General features: G+C 39.6%; 1 protein-coding gene across 3 annotated transcripts in view; it reads left to right on the top strand.

The window, feature by feature from the left end:
* LOC121380377 (deoxyribonuclease-1-like 2) overlaps nucleotides 1-17,172 on the top strand; it is a 79,022-nt gene that overhangs the window by 12,297 nt on the left and 49,553 nt on the right. Inside the window, exons 1-2 of one of the 3 annotated variants that reach the window (XM_041509166.1) lie at nucleotides 884-969; nucleotides 5,775-5,944. In XM_041509166.1, the coding sequence (XP_041365100.1) occupies nucleotides 5,804-5,944 (141 nt within the window). In that variant the 5' untranslated portion in view covers nucleotides 884-969; nucleotides 5,775-5,803. Of the gene's footprint in view, nucleotides 1-883; nucleotides 970-5,774; nucleotides 5,945-17,172 lie in introns of those variants that run through there. The other 2 variants (XM_041509162.1, XM_041509163.1) reach the window with 2 other exon arrangements.

Consider the following 17,172-nt stretch of genomic DNA (forward strand, 5'->3'; position numbering starts at 1 on the left):
GTAACACCTAAAACTTTTTAAAGTTTTGTTACAAATCTCGGTAAGACCTTTGGAAAGAGTTCCGATCGTCCGAGCATTTACATAGCTCTAAGGAGAACTAACTCTAACCCTAAATGCTGGAACGATTGGAACTCTTGCCTTATCGACTAAGATCGGTAATGTCCGCCACTGAACGTTCAACTGAATTCGTACAAATAATCGGTTTGATGATCTTCAAACTTGAAAATAGCGTCCAATACGCTTTATGTACAGCTCATATACAAATAAAGTCTACATGTCTTGTGTGTGCAATCAAAATGTTTAATCTTTGCAAACATGTTATATGAGGTGGGATGCAGTTTAAAATTGTAATATTCAAATTAAATTAGACGTTAACGTTGTTCCGAAAATTTGCTTTTTGCAGTTCATAATTTTCGAGTTCACTTGAACAAAACACACATATTATGAACTGTATTCTTATAAACGTTGTAAGATATTTTAGTTTACATATAATAAACCTTGTAGCAGAACATACTTAATGTTTTTCAATACTTTGCAAATGGAAATCTTTGTTCGTGTAAAATGAACGGATAAGGTGAAATTAGATTTCATTAGCCCTACGTCATAATCGTGACAAGTTAGATTTCATTAACCATATCTACGCCATAATCGTGTTGGTGTGATGCCCTCTAAGCATACATGAATATATTAGATTTTTTATGCTTTATTAATAGTTTTTAACAAATACATTATGCTCAATAAATAAAAAATACAAGGCTGCAAAATGATGATATTGACATAATATTATATTGTGTAAACGTATACTTGCAATATTTCGCTTTAGGCCTACAATGTAATTATACATGCTAGTATATGCAACATATGGAAATACTCCCACGCCTAAGACTCTTGTATATAAAACGTATGTGAAATCTAACACGTGAAGATAGTAACATTCGTTTGTTGAGTGTGCGTCAAAGGTATATACAGGTGAGCATATTTATAACAGCATTTAGTGAATGTAACATTGAACGCGCAACATTTTGGTAATCAAATTCAAATTTCAGTTGGACAACCATAATATATATGAAACATGTATATGTGTGTATGTGTGCGTGCGTGCGTGCATGTGTGTGTGTGTGCATGTGTGTGTGTAGACTGAATTTTTTTTACCAAACTAAACAAACATGTCACAGTTGTGATAAATAACAACGTGTTTTCACATTTCTGTTACTACCAGCTATGTAAGGTTAAACACGAATGACTACGCACGGATTAAGGAAGGAAGGAAGGAAGGAAGGAAGGAAATGCTTTATTTAACGACGCACTCAGCACATTTTATTTACGATTATATGGCGTCGGACATATGGTTAAGGACCACACAGATATTGAGAGAGAAAATCCGCTGTCGCCACTTCATGGGCTACTCTTTTCGATTAGCAGCAAGGGATCTTTTATATGCACCATCCCACAGACAGGATAGTACATACCACGGCCTTTGATATGCCAGTCGTGGTGCACTGGTTGAATAGAGAAATAGCTCAATGGGCCCACCGGCGGGGATCGATCCCAGACCGACCGCGCATCGAGCGAGCGCTTTACCACTGGGCTACGTCCCGCCCCTGCACGGGTTACAACTAATATTCTAAGCAGAATGATAGAAATATATGGTTAAACGCAACCAGGCCAGCTTATTATGATCGATTGTCTCCATCGTTTTTGCTCCAATGAGAAGATTTATTCCAACACTGGGGGCAACTGGCCTCGATGGTGTCGCAGTTAAGCCATCGGACATAAGGCTGGTAGGGGAGGTACAGCCCGGTACCGTCTCCCACCCAGAGCGAGTTTTAACGACTCAGTGGGTAGGTGTAAGACCACTACACCCTCTTCTCTTTCACTAACAACTAACAACTAACCCTCTCTCCTGGACAGACAGCCCAGACAGCTCAAGTATGTGCCCTGGACAGCGTGCTTGAACTTTAATTGGATATAAGCACGAAAATAAGTTGAAATTGAAAAAAAGAAAAGAAAGAACTGGAGGCAGTTGACCTCCATACCTCCAGTCTCGTACACTTACGGTAATAGCTAGTGCTATTTTATTTATTTAAAAATTATTTGGAGATAAAATCCAGGACGACCACACAATGCATATAGTGCCACTGCCACTGGCATTTAAAATGTCTTTAAAATTCTGTTGTAATAGTCAAAAATGCTATGTTAGTAGGAAGTATGTTTACAATAGCTACAAACCCAGAACCCCCTCTTTAAGACTAAAATAGTATATACATGTATTGAATTTTTTAATACATTTTTGATCAATTTAAAATAAATGAAACATATTCGCCAAAATTTTAAGTTAATTCGCATTTGGCGATTTGGTTGAAAGCAGATTAAAAGCTGATTTTATAGATACCGGGGTGACCGTGTGCCTGAGCTGTTTGGGTAATAGGATCGAATCCGCTCTGTGGACCCATTCTCTGATTGGGGTTTCTCGCCCCAACCAGTGCCCCACGACTGGTATATCAAAAGCTGTGGTATGTGCTGTCCTGTCTATGGGAAATATACATCAAAGGAACCCCCGACGGTTAACACACCCATAAAACCCACGCTATTTTGTCATCTGATCCATCATTAATGACGTCCTCACCATCTGTTTCCTATATAGACCCACAACGGCTAATACACCCATTCAACCCACGCTATCTTGCCATCTGATCCGTCATTAACGACTTCCTCACCATCTGTTTCTTGTACATCAAAGGAACCCCTGACGGTTAACACACTCCTAAAACCCACGCTATTTTGCCATCTGATCTATCATTAACGACTTCCTCACCATCTGTTTCCTGTACATCGAAGGAACCCCCGACGGCTAACACACTCCTAAAACCCACGCTATTTTGTCATCTGATCCATCATTAACGACTTCCTCACCATCTATTTCCTGTATAGACCCCCGACGGCTAATACACCCATTCAACCCACGCTATCTTGCCATCTGATCCGTCATTAACGACTTCCTCACCATCTTTTTTCTGTACATCAAAGGAACCCTCGACGGTTAACACACTCATAAAACCCACGCTATTTTGTCATCTGATCCATCATTAACGACTTCCCCAACATCTGTTTCCTGTAAATCAAAGGAACCCCCGACAGCTGCCAAAGCCATTAACCCCGTTAAAGTAGCGTCCCCACGCTTAAAGGTCAGCCAGCTGTATGACCCAGAGGTCAATGCACTGAATGTCCCCGTGACGTCATTAGGCCACGCGCCCACACTTAAGAGGTCAGCCAATCAGAAGAGGCCACGCCCAGGTCACGTGACCTAGCTCATTTCCATACATGGGGCTGAACAGACCCTGGTACTACTACTAACTACTGACATCCCTCATACATATTTTCGCCCTTATATTGTTAGTATTGTGTGACACTTATTATATTTGACTTTCTGTAAGGCCTAGTTAGAAGTAAGGTAAAATAATTCATGAAATTATAACATGTTACGGGAATGACGCCGTGTAACGGAAATGACATTGCCAATTACGTAAATAACATTTTAATAAAGAAGGGTCTGCTAAGTTTGTTTTCTTTAGTTGTGAATAAAAAATGAACACAAAGATGAACTGAAAATTAATTTAATTATAACTGACTACAGAAAACTACAGCTGAAAAAGATCTCAAGAATATATTCAACTAGAATCAATATATCAGACATTTATGTTGTACAAAAATATATTGAGAAACAGTTAATCTAAATATAAAGTGCGAGTGCGAATAATTTGTACATGCTCATATACCACTAGAGTTTCGAACATGTCCGTCCCGGGGCCTGTCTCTGGATAGCCAGGGGCTTGTCCCGGGACAGAAATAAAATAAGCGGACAATTTTGAAATTTACATCCAAAAATTAAATAGTGGGCCTTTAAAATTTTGATGCGCATCTCTAATATAATTAATAAAGAAAATTAAATCTGGTCGCTAGATTAGATCGGGTGGTCAAAAAGAAATTAGATAAGGGGGGGGGGGGGGGGGGGGGGGTAGAGTTGAAAATGGGCAGAATTTTGAAAATAGCAATTAGTAAAAAAAGTTAATAGAACTAAAAAAAAAAAAAAAAAAAAAAAAAATTACACGCCAAAAATAAAAAGAATTGACTGCTCGGTCGAATATTTATATAATTTGGAGCATTTTAGAAGCACAGTCCAAAAATAAATAAGAGAAAGAAGAGAGGATCGGACTATTTAATAATATTTTAAAAAAGAAAGTAATTTCGACATAAACTTTTGAACGAAGGTCTAAAAGTTTAAAGTCCGATATATATGTCCACGTGAGTGGCCTAGTTAAGGCCGTTAGGTTGGTTTCTACTTTCTATATACTAAATATAAAGGCGTCTTTGTCACAGGCCTTCAAGGTTCCTCTAGTAATGTTATTATGTTTGATTTGTGTTACCATAAAATATCCTCCATCGTTAGCCAAAAAAACCCGATTTCGACCAATTTTAATCAACTCATTAACCTCAAATTCATCATCATCATCATCATCATCATCATCATCATTAACGTCAACAATTATTCCTGGAAAAGGTAAACCATTATAAAGTACAATACATCGCTTTGAGATCAGGTTTTTGTCAATAACTCGAACTTGCTTCAACGCAGTGACAACTGGTGTAACAAAGACTGTGGTATGTACTATCCTGTCTGTGGAATGGTGCATATAAAAGATCCCTGGCTGCTAATCGAAAAGAGTAGCCCATGAAGTGGCGACAGCGGGTTTACCCTCTCGATATCTGTGTGGTCCTTAACAATATGCCTGACACCATATAACCGTAAATAAAATGTGTTGAGTGTGTTGTTAAATACAATATTTCTTTTCTCTTGGTGGATTTTGTGCTGACCTGTTAATGAAAATAAATGTATTTAAACTTTCATTATGGACATTAGTACAAATGTTAGGTTGCATTCTCTTCAATCACACTTTGCATTTTGTTTTTAATTGTAGCTTTTATAAAATGCAAAAAGGTTTTCTGAGAGAAAATGGAACATTTAATGACATCTCAGCACATTTTAAATTTTGGTTGTTAAATATTTGATGTAACAAATGGTTTTTTGTACACGTGGTCTAGATAGTGTGAGAGGCTACATAAACTACTCCTACTGAATAGCAGCAATATATGCTTTATTTGACGTTTTCCATAGACCATAGACAGGATAGCACATAGTCATGGGTAACTTGTTGGGACGAGACAAAATCTGACGTCCTCAGAGAATGATGGATCCTATGACCGTCCACACCTGCATACATGTTGTTTTCATCAGAAACATTTTGTTAGATAATTTAAAGGGACTAATTTTTAAACAATAAGACATATTTTTGACTATTAGAGCCGTTTTTGTTATAACAAAAATCATACTTTACTTACATTTTATTGTTTAGCGTATCCATTTCCGTACATTCGAAATGTTTTTGGTCATCCAATATGATCAACAGAATGAAAAAGATTGACAGAAATAATATTTCGCAGTGATTAATGGACCTTCCTGGAAATTGTCAAAATCGAGAATGACACCCCACGCACGTGTACTGGGCAACTGCGTGATGCACGTGCAAACTATGGAATGTGTTTCGGTGTGTTGATAAACAGACCTGAACGTTCTTTACTAGGATGTCTGTGGTCAAAACGTATGTTCGGTCTAATACTAGTTGATATTAACATTAATATTTCAGGTTCTGTTTTTTCAAGAGTATATATTTTTTAATTTTCAATATATATATATATATATATATATACACATTCAGTTTTCAGATCTTTTGAAACATCCACCAACATGCTGTGTGTTTTCACCCTGCTGATTCTCTGTTGGAGTTCGGTGTTGGTGGACTCGAGAGTTCGAATTGGAGCCTTCAATATAAAGTATTTCGGCGATTCGAAGATGAATAAACCAGTTGTAGCTGATCGCATCAAACGGGTTAGACATAAAGGCAGCGACACACGATACGAGTTCTTCGAACAAGAATAGCCGAGAGAATAACCGATTGCACATGAACCGATTAAATCGTAATATTGGTCTTGTCAGTTGGCTATAATTCTCGTACGAGGCACTCATATCGTGTGGTGGCACCTTTATCTATCTATCTATCTATCTATCTATATGACTCTATTATCGTACGAGGCACTCATATCGTATCTATCTATCTATATGCTCTATTATCGTACGAGGCACTCGTATCGTATCTATCTATCTATATGGCTCTATTATCGTACGAGGCACTCATATCGTATCTATCTGTCTATCTATCTATCTATCTATCTATCTATATGGCTCTATTATCGTATCTATCTATCTATATGGCTCTATTATCGTACGAGGCACTCATATCGTATCTATCTATCTATATATATATATATATATATATTGTCACGGGGATCCTATAATACCCGTAACTGAATGAAACACACGATTATCCAAATATCTCTCCTAACTGTATATCTAGTAGATCTCTCTGTAACGGGCAGTTCAAAAACCCGCGTGGCTCGTCTAGGTATCATCAGAGATAAGATCGTGTATAAAGTATATATTATTATAGCACGTTTAGTTCACTAGAAAGCACAACAAAACACAATACACTTTGGAATCTGTATTAACCTACGCTGACAAATGTACTGCCGCAGTAGTTAATTAACAACAACAAATAATAACAACCCAGAACTGATCACTTAATTAGTTAATCTCTAGGTGTCTAGTTTACACAATATGCTAAACACTTCATCGTGACACAACACCCACACGTGTGATAATTGAGAAACGCTTCCAGGGGAACTTAATTAATAAAGGAATTACAACTCTATTCCTAACTGGTTAATTTTTAATTAACCCCTACTACTCATTCAGTAACGTGTGATAATTGAGAAACGCTGCCAGGGGAACTTAATTAATAAAGAAATTACAACTCTATTCCTAACTGGTTAATTTTTAATTAACCCTTAACTACTCATTCAATAACCTTGTAATACAGACTTAATACTGGTACCTATCACAATAAAGACAATAACCTACAGTTTACCTAGGTCCTCTAGGATGACTGGTTAAGCCTTATATATATTAGAACAGTGAGCCTACAGTTTACTGCGTCAGATTACCGACAGCACCGTCTAAATAATATTGGTATAATACAGTATTAAAATATTTAAAGTCTCATCAATCACATCAAGGTTATACAACAGAGCAGAAAATATATAATTACCAAGTCCAAACGGACGCGCTCCCTGGAAGCCTTCCAATATGTTTCTCCCTGATATCTCTAAAACCCTAGCTATTTATCAATATCACTGAAAATGATAGCAGTATGTTAAATGATTTAAGGAAATCAGATTTGTTAGAAATAGCCAACCATTACGAAGTAGAAATTGATGAAAAGGCTAAAGTAAGTTATATAAGGGAAAAATTAGCTGGAGTTTTACTTGAACGTGGAATAATTTCTTTCGATGATCAGAATGCGTGTGAAAAGGCACCATCTGATTGGTCAACTGGGGATAGTGTCCAGGGAGATACACTAGCAATGTTAAAACTTAGACTAGACTATCAAAGAGAAAAAGATGAACGCGATAGACAGAAAGAGGAGGAACGCGATAGACAGAAAGATGAACGCGATAGACAGAAAGAGGAACGCGATAGAGAATATGAAAGAGAGAAAGATGAACGCGAATTAGCATTTCGTAGAGAGCAGATGAATTCAGAGCGCGGCAGAAATGATATTAGAAATAGATCGCGTGACCCGAGATTCACCTGACAGTTATTATAACCATCCCCCATTGATGCTAGTCGTTACCTACGTATGGTCCCACCATTTAATGAAAGCCAGGTTGACGAATTTTTTTCATTGTTTGAAAATATAGCTATTAAAGCTGAGTGGCCGAGAGATAAGTGGACAGTCTTACTTTATTCCACGTTAAAGGGAAAAGCACAACGCATTTTTGCTTCTTTGACTGTAGAAGATAGTTCAGATTATGATATTTTGATAGCTGCAGTGTTATCTGGTTACGCTTTGATTCCGGAGGCTTACCGACAAAAATTCCGTCGGCATTTTAAACGTGAAGCACAAACATACATTGAATTTTCGCGTGAACACGAAATGCTATTTGGAAAATGGATTAATTCTAGCGAATGCAAGGATAATTTTGACAAGCTAAGAGAGTTAATTTTGCTTGAGAGTTTTAAGGAAGGGGTATCTCCCGTAGTGCGATTATATTTAGAAGATTGGCAGGTTTCTACTCTAAATGACGCTGCTAGACTGGCTGACGAATACTGTCTTGTGCATGGTCGCGAAAAACATCCAGGTCGTAACCAGCACCCTCCCAGTATTAGGACTACTACTGATAGCGATAGGGATAGACAAAACTGCAATACTCAAACAGGTAGTCGTAATACTCCGCCACCAGTATGGAACAGTCACGATAGGTATGGCCCTGGGAATAATGGTGCGACTAATGAAAACAGAGATAGGAGGCCTGTAACAAAATGTACGATTTGTGGTAAGCTTGGTCACACTGCTGCCCGTTGTTATCAACGTATAGGATACCCCCCAAGGTTTAATGAAACCAGGAGAGTGTCAGGCCAAAGTAATGGCAATGCTCCGACTGGCCTAGTAAACACCATCACTGCCGCACCAACGGACAACGAAGTGGAATGTGGACGACCATTTCCAGAAATTTCTCAGCGAAACTACGAACATTTTGGCCATTTTCTATTGAAAGGACATGTCAAGTGTCATGAACATGACCCATTGAGGGAGCCCATTATCGTGTTAAGAGACACCGGGTCAGCTCAAACTTTGGTTGTGCGAAGCGCATTACCTGCAGCGGCGGAAGCCGAGAATGATCAAGGCCTGGTTGTGAAGGGCGTGACCAGGTCTGATTTAACAGTTCCACTGTATCGCGTATTTATTTCTACAGCTAAGGTAGAAAGGTATCTCACCGTGGGGATAGTGGAGGAATTACCCGTCCCAGGAGTAAGCGTTTTGCTAGGGAATGATGTCATGCGAATGACAGATGCGGGTACAGCTCTGCCACGTGTTACAGAATGTCCAACAGCAAACTCCCAGACGGAGAAGTTGAATCAAGAAAATCCGAGAATGTTTGAGTCCTGTGTGGTAACTCGGTCCCAAGCAAAACTGAAAACTCAGTATGCACAGAAAGAGATGTGTGAAATGCCTACCATCAACTTGGGTGAAACATTTATTGCTGACGGCGAAGTTGTTCGACCCAGGGAGGTTGTACGCAGGGCACCTGTCACGCAGGTGAATGGCGAGCGCATACCTGATGCATTGGCTCACCTGAATATCACCCGAGGAGAGCTGATTGAACTACAAACAGCAGACTGTACATTGATAGCTGAGAGAGGAAAGGCATTATCAGGAGATGAAATTAGTAAAGTGCCTGTTGGTTATTATTACGACAACGATTTGCTGATGCTCAAACACCGACCAAGCGATGTGCCTGCTGGCCATGATTGGCAAGAACGGACCTGTGTGGTCATCCCGCATACCTGCAGAATGGGTATTCTGAAACTAAGTCATGACGGACCTATGGCTGGACACTCGGGCATCTCCAAAACTTGTGATAGGGTGACAAAACTATTTTATTGGCCGGGAATTCGGGCAGATGTGAAGGAATTCTGTCGCACCTGTAAGACCTGTCAGTTAGCAGGAAAGCCTAATCAAACTCCAATTAAAGTACCCTTGCTACCTATACCAGTGCTGAATGAAGCGTTCAGCCACGTAGTGATTGACTGTGTGGGGCCATTACCTCGTACCAAATCAGGCTATGAATATATACTTACCGTCATGTGTAGAGATACCAGATTTCCGCACGCGATTGCGTTACGCAATATAAACGCATCCTCAATAGTTAAAGCACTTTCTGAGTACTTCGCATTAACAGGACTGCCGCAGACATTGCATAGCGATCAGGGATCAAATTTCACCTCCAATTTGTTTCGACAAGTTTTACGTGAATTAGGTGTAAAACAATATACCTCGACTGCATACCACGCGCAAAGCCAAGGCTGTATTGAACGTTTTCATCAAACACTTAAGTCGATGCTGCGTACATATTGTTTAGGCCATCAAACTAGTTGGGATATCGGACTGCACATGGTAATGTTTGCTGCTCGTGACACAGTGCAGGAGTCATTGGGATACACCCCATTTGAGTTAGTGTATGGCCACGCGGTGCGAGGGCCTCTAAAATTGGTTTATGAGGCATGGACCTCAGAATCCCAACCAAAAGATCTGCTAACGTATGTCATGGATTTTAAAACGCGTTTGTATGAGGCTACTAAGGCTGCCAGTGCCGCTATTACGACAGCTCAAGCCAAGATGAAAACTTGGTATGATAAATCCGCTTCGGCCAGACAGTTAGACGCGGGTGATGAAGTTTTGGTTCTGTTTCCGTTAGTAGGAAATTCTTTACAAGCAAAATACCAAGGTCCATATACAGTTGAAAAGAGATTAAATGATGTGAACTATTTGATCCGAACTCCCGACCGGAGAAAGACGCACCAGGTGTGTCACATAAATTTGTTAAAGAAGTACTATCCTCGGGAAAATGATGATATGGTCTAAAACCCTGCGAGAGAGCCCGTATGCTCTGTAAATCCTGTCGACAGACCGATCAGTGAAAACGATTCACACCTACATGCAGCCGAACCGCGGTTACGTAACTCTCAGGTAATAAACAATCTTTCCGACAAAGTACGCCACCTTACTGTGGAGCAACAGCGGGATATTCGCGGATTAATTCAAGAACACATCAGCGTGTTTGGGGACGTACCCACATGTACCAATACTGTTGAACATGATGTAGATATAGGTGACACTGTGCCGATAAAACAGAATCCTTATAGATTAAACCCTGCTAAACGTGCAGTCATGAAAGCCGAAATTCAAAGTATGCTGGATATGGGAATTGTTGTGCCTAGTGTCAGTGCGTGGAGTTCCCCATGCATTTTAGTTCCTAAACCGGACGGAGGTGTCGCGTAAATGCGGTAACAAAGAGTGATTGTTATCCATTACCACGAATTGAGGATTGTATTGATGAAATCGGAGAAGCAAAATTTGTGAGCCGTTACGATTTAATGAAAGGGTATTATCAAATCCCTCTAACAACTAGAGCTCGTGAGATCTCCGCGTTTGCCACACCCGATGGTCTGTACGAGTATACCGTAACTCCATTCGGCATGTGAAATGCACCCGCTACATTTCAACGTATGATAAACACTGTTATCCAAGGTTTAGACGGATGCAGGGCTTATATAGACGACATAGTGATTTTCAGTAACACATGGAAGGAACACATGGAACGAAATCGCATATTTCTAAACCGGGTGGGAGAAGCGCATCTCACCATTAATCTGGTTAAAACAGAATTTGCTCGTGCCACAGTCACATTTTTAGGACATGTTGTCGGTCAGGGTAAAGTTCGTCCTGTTGATGCCAAAGTGCAAGCTATTGGTGAGTTCGCGCGACCAGATGGTAAACGCAGTCTTATGCGGTTCTTAGGTACCGTCGGGTACTATCGCAAGTATTGTAGAAATTTCGCGGATGTTGTATCTCCTCTTACCAACCTACTTCAAAAAAACACAAAATATGTTTGGACTAATGATTGTGAACGGGCTTTCAAAAATGTAAAGGGTTTATTGACTAATTCCCCTGTGCTTATGGCTCCAAACTTCGAAAAGCCATTCAAACTAGCCGTTGACGCTAGTGACGTTGGTACGGGTGCTGTTTTGTTGCAAGAAGACACCCAGGGGATTGAACATCCTATCTGTTATTATTCCAAAAAATTGAATCCCCATCAGCGAAATTATTCTACCATTGAGAAAGAAGCTTTAGCATTAATTTTAGCTCTACAACACTTTGAAATCTATCTGAGTCAGGCTAATTATCAGATTGTGGTGCTGACAGATCATAACCCTTTAGTGTTTGTTAATAGAATGCAAAACAAAAACCAGAGGTTGATGCGTTGGAGTCTTCAATTACAGGAATATAATCTAAAGATTGAGTATGTAAAAGGAAAGGATAATATTATCCCAGACGCTCTCTCGCGTAGTTAAGTGATACACAAAGGAATAGTGATGAAAAGTTTAAATTGTTTGAATTGTGTAGCTAGTGTCATGGTAATGGTATTATTGCATAGTTAGTAGTTTACAAGTTAGGTCTAGAATGATGGAGGTCAGTAATTGCCTGCTCCAGTTAGATAAAAGCTTAACTCACTTTTAGTTCATTAATAGGTAAGTATGTACATTTTACCTCAGTGATCAATTATGTATATTGTATGACGTTATTGCGACATTTATCAAGATGTATTTTTATTGTCAAAGGGACATAATATGTATAATTTACTTTTAATGATATCATAACTTCGTTATATGATATCATTACGTTATGGGGGAGGGTGTCATGATGTCAGATGTATGGCAGACAGACATCATGTGTAAGGCCATCTGTTTAAACATCCCAACGACACTAAACTCACTAACCACCATATGTGTGCAACTAACAATAATTAAACGTTGGAACACTTACTACGAACACTCATTACAAAGCTGTGGAAACAACGCGGCCTATCTATTTATCTGCTACTGGTGAGAGCTTAATTTGTTGTGGAAGTCAAAGAAACTATCATGTGTCATTCACAAGCGTATAATGTATTTACTGCCAACATAAAACGGTTGGTGCTTGTGAATCCAATGTGAACTATATAATGTTACGTGAGATTACCTCATATCTCCAAGGACCATGCCTGGTGCATAAAAGTCTTGTCTGAGGTTTGGTGTAGCAGTTCCATAGAAGCTCCGTGCCAAGCGACGTTACGGCTGTTTGACTGAAGAAAGGGTCGGAGTGTACAACCACGTACCTGATGTCCACAGAGGACAATATTGTTGGATTAACATATTATTGAAGAGTCGCAGAACTGAAGCTTATTGAAGTCCAGTTATCTACCTGTCGTTTGAAGTGCCGCAGAGCTGAACTGAGGGAACCGTCCTATCAGCCGAATGAATCTACATGATGATATCATTGAACATTTGTATAGAGAGATTGTTGTATTCAGTGTAAGTCACCTTGGTGACAGTTAGCTGTTTATGTATTAAATGATTACATGTTGATTTGTGTTGGTTTTGTTGTTTAGAGAAAGTCAGAAGTGATCATTCATTATAAACTGAAGTATTAGTTTAATCGTCTGCCATTTCTGCAGACTGGGGGCTCGTCGAACCATATTATATATATTTTCTTAGTAATTCACCACCTTCGCTGTTACAACGTCTGGAGACAGGCGTCCGTAACACCTTCTTTTTCAGTGTCGCACGTTTACCAGGTTTTCTCCGATAGGCATTCTGTCGAATCGGTGTAGCGTTGGGTTCCAAGAGCACATCCTGGCTTAAGGTATTGGTAACCGTTGGAAGGTCCTGACAAATGGAAACATTGTCTTATATCAATGTAGTCAGCTTTGCTCTCTGGGGGCTAAAGTCTGCTAGGATCTGGCTGTTGGTTAACTTGGTCTCTGCAGTCTTGACGTCATCACAGGAAATTGAGTGATTCTCAATCTGGACCGGTAACTCTGGAACTATCGGCAGTCTGTCAAAATAACCTTTTAGCAAATTGATGTGACAATACCTACTTTTCCTAACCCTATCAGGAGTGTTTATCACATACCCTGTCTCATTAACCCGTTTGTGCACAACATAGGGCCCGAAATACCTGTTCTGCAATGAACCCCGTTTAATGGGAAGGTACAGCAGCACCTTATCCCCTGGTTTAAATTCCCGACTCTTAGTCTTCCTATCAAACACTGATTTTATTTTGCTCTGAGCATGGCTCAGTTGCTTCCTAGCTAGTTCGGTTGCCTGCCACCTCCTATCTCTAACTCTCTTATTCATTAATACTCCCTTGTCCTCAGTTAACAATGTAGTGCGAGCTGCCAACAATTTTGGATCAGCCCCCTGCTCTAGAACTAACTCTTGTCTATTACAAGGTAAGTCCCCTCTATCAAACACAACTGGTTGATTTACCCTCTGCGGGAGATCAACAGGTTCCACCACATTTGGTTCGTCAGTTGACTTATCTACCATTTTACTGATAACCTCATCCACTCCAATTTCATGGCTCACACACGTATCAGACAAATCACAAATATCCTCTGGGTCTCGTGTTACCCTTCTGGCCATAGCCCTAGTCATTACACACGCAGGATAACTAATCTCATCAACCTCACTCTCTTCTACTGGTAAAGGGCTGTCTTTAATTAACAATTGGTCACATTTCGGCTGACAACACTGACTAGTCAAATCATTACCCAAGTCCTTCACAACACCCATAATGACTGGTCCCGTCACAAACTTCGAACACAAGAAAACGTTATGTAACCGGACAACCATTTTTTCTCCAGTAACTGAGGTTAAGGCCAAAATACGTCCTGTATCTGAATTTTCAATACCAGCTAAACACTTTGACGTTATAAGCGACTGACTACAACCAGTATCTCGATAGACTGATATTGCCTTCGGACTCAATTCTTGTTTCACATCACAAACCATACCAGTGGACACATACGGGTTTACTTTCTCTGCCATGGGACTAACCATTAACTCTCTCGCTAGCGGAGCTGACCTCACTAAACCGACCACTTGCGCATTATCGCGTTTCCTTTTAAAACAGTCCCCGACAAGATGGTTATCCTTTTTACAGTAACTGCAATGTGGACGAATAGTTCGTGCATTGGCTGATAATGCAGGTTTATCCTTACTTTGCCCACCAGGTACATTCCTTGCCTGACTAGCTGACCAACTAGATGACTCTCCCCGATAGTTACTTTCCCGGGAAAAACCTGGCTGAAATTTCTTCTTGTCACCCTGTTGTAAAGAGCTACCCTGTACTGCCTGAGCTTTGTGTATTAACACGTAATCATCTGCCACTATGCCTGCCTCCTCCATCTTTTTGACATCACGATCCTCTAAATGAATACGTAAGCTAACTGATAATCCATTTTTAATGTCCTGTAAGATCAACAACTCCCGTAACTCGGTATATGACTCTACCTGATGAGACACCACCCATTTATCAAACATCCCTGCCTTCTTAGCCACAAACTCACTATAAGACTGACCCTGCGTTTTTCTCAACTCGCTATACCGTAAACGATAATCCTCAGGTCGTAATTCATACGCCCTCAACAATGCAGCCTTAACTAGGTCGTACTGACTTGCTCGCTCATCACTCATTGAATTATAAGCTACACTAGCCTTCCCCTTAAACTTAGACACGGCTAACAATATCCACTTAGACTGCGGCCAATTTAGCTACTTAGCGGCCCGTTCAAAAAGTTGGAAGAACATATCTACCTCCTGATCGTCAAATACAGGCACTGATCTATAAGCCTCCGACATGTTAAAACCATTTCCTGCCTCCCGTCTAACTTCTTCAGTATTCAACTTTAACTCATGTTCCACTTTTAATTTTTCTAACTTGAATTCTCTATCCATCTCTTCTTTCTCTCTATCCCTCTCTTCTCTTTCTCTCTCTCTCCCTCTCTCTCTCTCTCTCTCTCTCTCCCTCTCTCTATCTTCCCTATCTCTATCTTCCCTATCTCTATCTCTATCTTCTCTATCCCTCTCTTCTCTTTCTCGCTCTCTCTCTATCCCTCTCTCTATCTTCTCTATTTCTCTCTCTATCTAATGCACGTTCTTCTCTTTCGTACTCAAGTTTTTTAAAAGCTAATTGTTGTTCCACACTTAACTCATTTATCTCTATCTCTGGAACAATTTCACTGTCTTCCATAACAGGACTATCACCAAAACCTTCCTGGATAATAATTGTCCTTATATCTCCTAAGGTTTTAGCTGATGTTAAATCAATTTCTCGCTCGCCCGCGATTTCAACTAACTCGGCCTTACGTGCTCACTTAATCTCCACTACACTGAGCGTAGGCCTATCCAGCAAATTCTTATCCATGTTTAGATATGACGCACTTATTATTAATTAATTTTCTAGTGAACAACGTTGCTACTTCTAGTTAATTTGTAAAATTAATTTGTAAAGCCCCCATTTACAAACAATACTTTTTTAAATATGCATGTCCCGTTTCAGATCCGGGACGAGCGCCCCAATTTTCACTCCTGTCACGGGGATCCTATAATACCCGTAACTGAATGAAACACACGATTATCCAAATATCTCTCCTAACTGTATATGTAGTAGATCTCTCTGTAACGGGCAGTTCAAAAACCCGCGTGGCTCGTCTAGGTATCATCAGAGATAAGATCTTGTATAAAGTATATATTATTATAGCACGTTTAGTTCACTAGAAAACACAACAAAACACAATACACTTTGGAATCTGTATTAACCTACGCTGACAAATGTACTGCCGCAGTAGTTAATTAACCACAACAAATAATAACAACCCAGAACTGATCACTTAATTAGTTAATCTCTAGGTGTCTAGTTTACACAATATGCTAATCACTTCACCGTGACACAACACCCACACGTGTGATAATTGAGAAACGCTTCCAGGGGAACTTAATTAATAAAGGAATTACAACTCTATTCCTAACTGGTTAATTTTTAATTAACCCTTACTACTCCTTCAGTAACGTGTGATAATTGAGAAACGCTGCCAGGGGAACTTAATTAATAAAGGAATTACAACTCTATTCCTAACTGGTTAATTTTTAATTAACCCTTACTACTCCTTCAGTAACGTGTGATAATTGAGAAACGCTGCCAGGGGAACTTAATTAATAAAGGAATTACAACTCTATTCCTAACTGGTTAATTTTTAATTAACCCTTAACTACTAATTCAATAACCTTGTAATACAGACTTAATACTGGTACCTATCACAATAAAGACAATAACCTACAGTTTACCTAGGTCCTCTAGGATGACTGGTTAAGCCTTATATATATATTAGAACAGTGAGCCTACAGTTTACTGCGTCAGATTACCGGCAGCACCGTCTAAATAATATTGGTATAATACAGTATTAAAATATTTAAAGTCACATCAATCACATCAAGGTTATACAACAGAGCAGAAAATATATAATTACCAAGTCCAAACGGACGCGCTCCCTGGAAGCCTTCCAATATGTTTCTCCCTGATATCTCTAAAACCCTAGCTATTTATCATAAAGACC

This window comes from Gigantopelta aegis, chromosome 9 (assembly GCF_016097555.1).
Source record: "Gigantopelta aegis isolate Gae_Host chromosome 9, Gae_host_genome, whole genome shotgun sequence".
Lineage (NCBI taxonomy): Eukaryota > Metazoa > Mollusca > Gastropoda > Neomphalida > Peltospiridae > Gigantopelta > Gigantopelta aegis.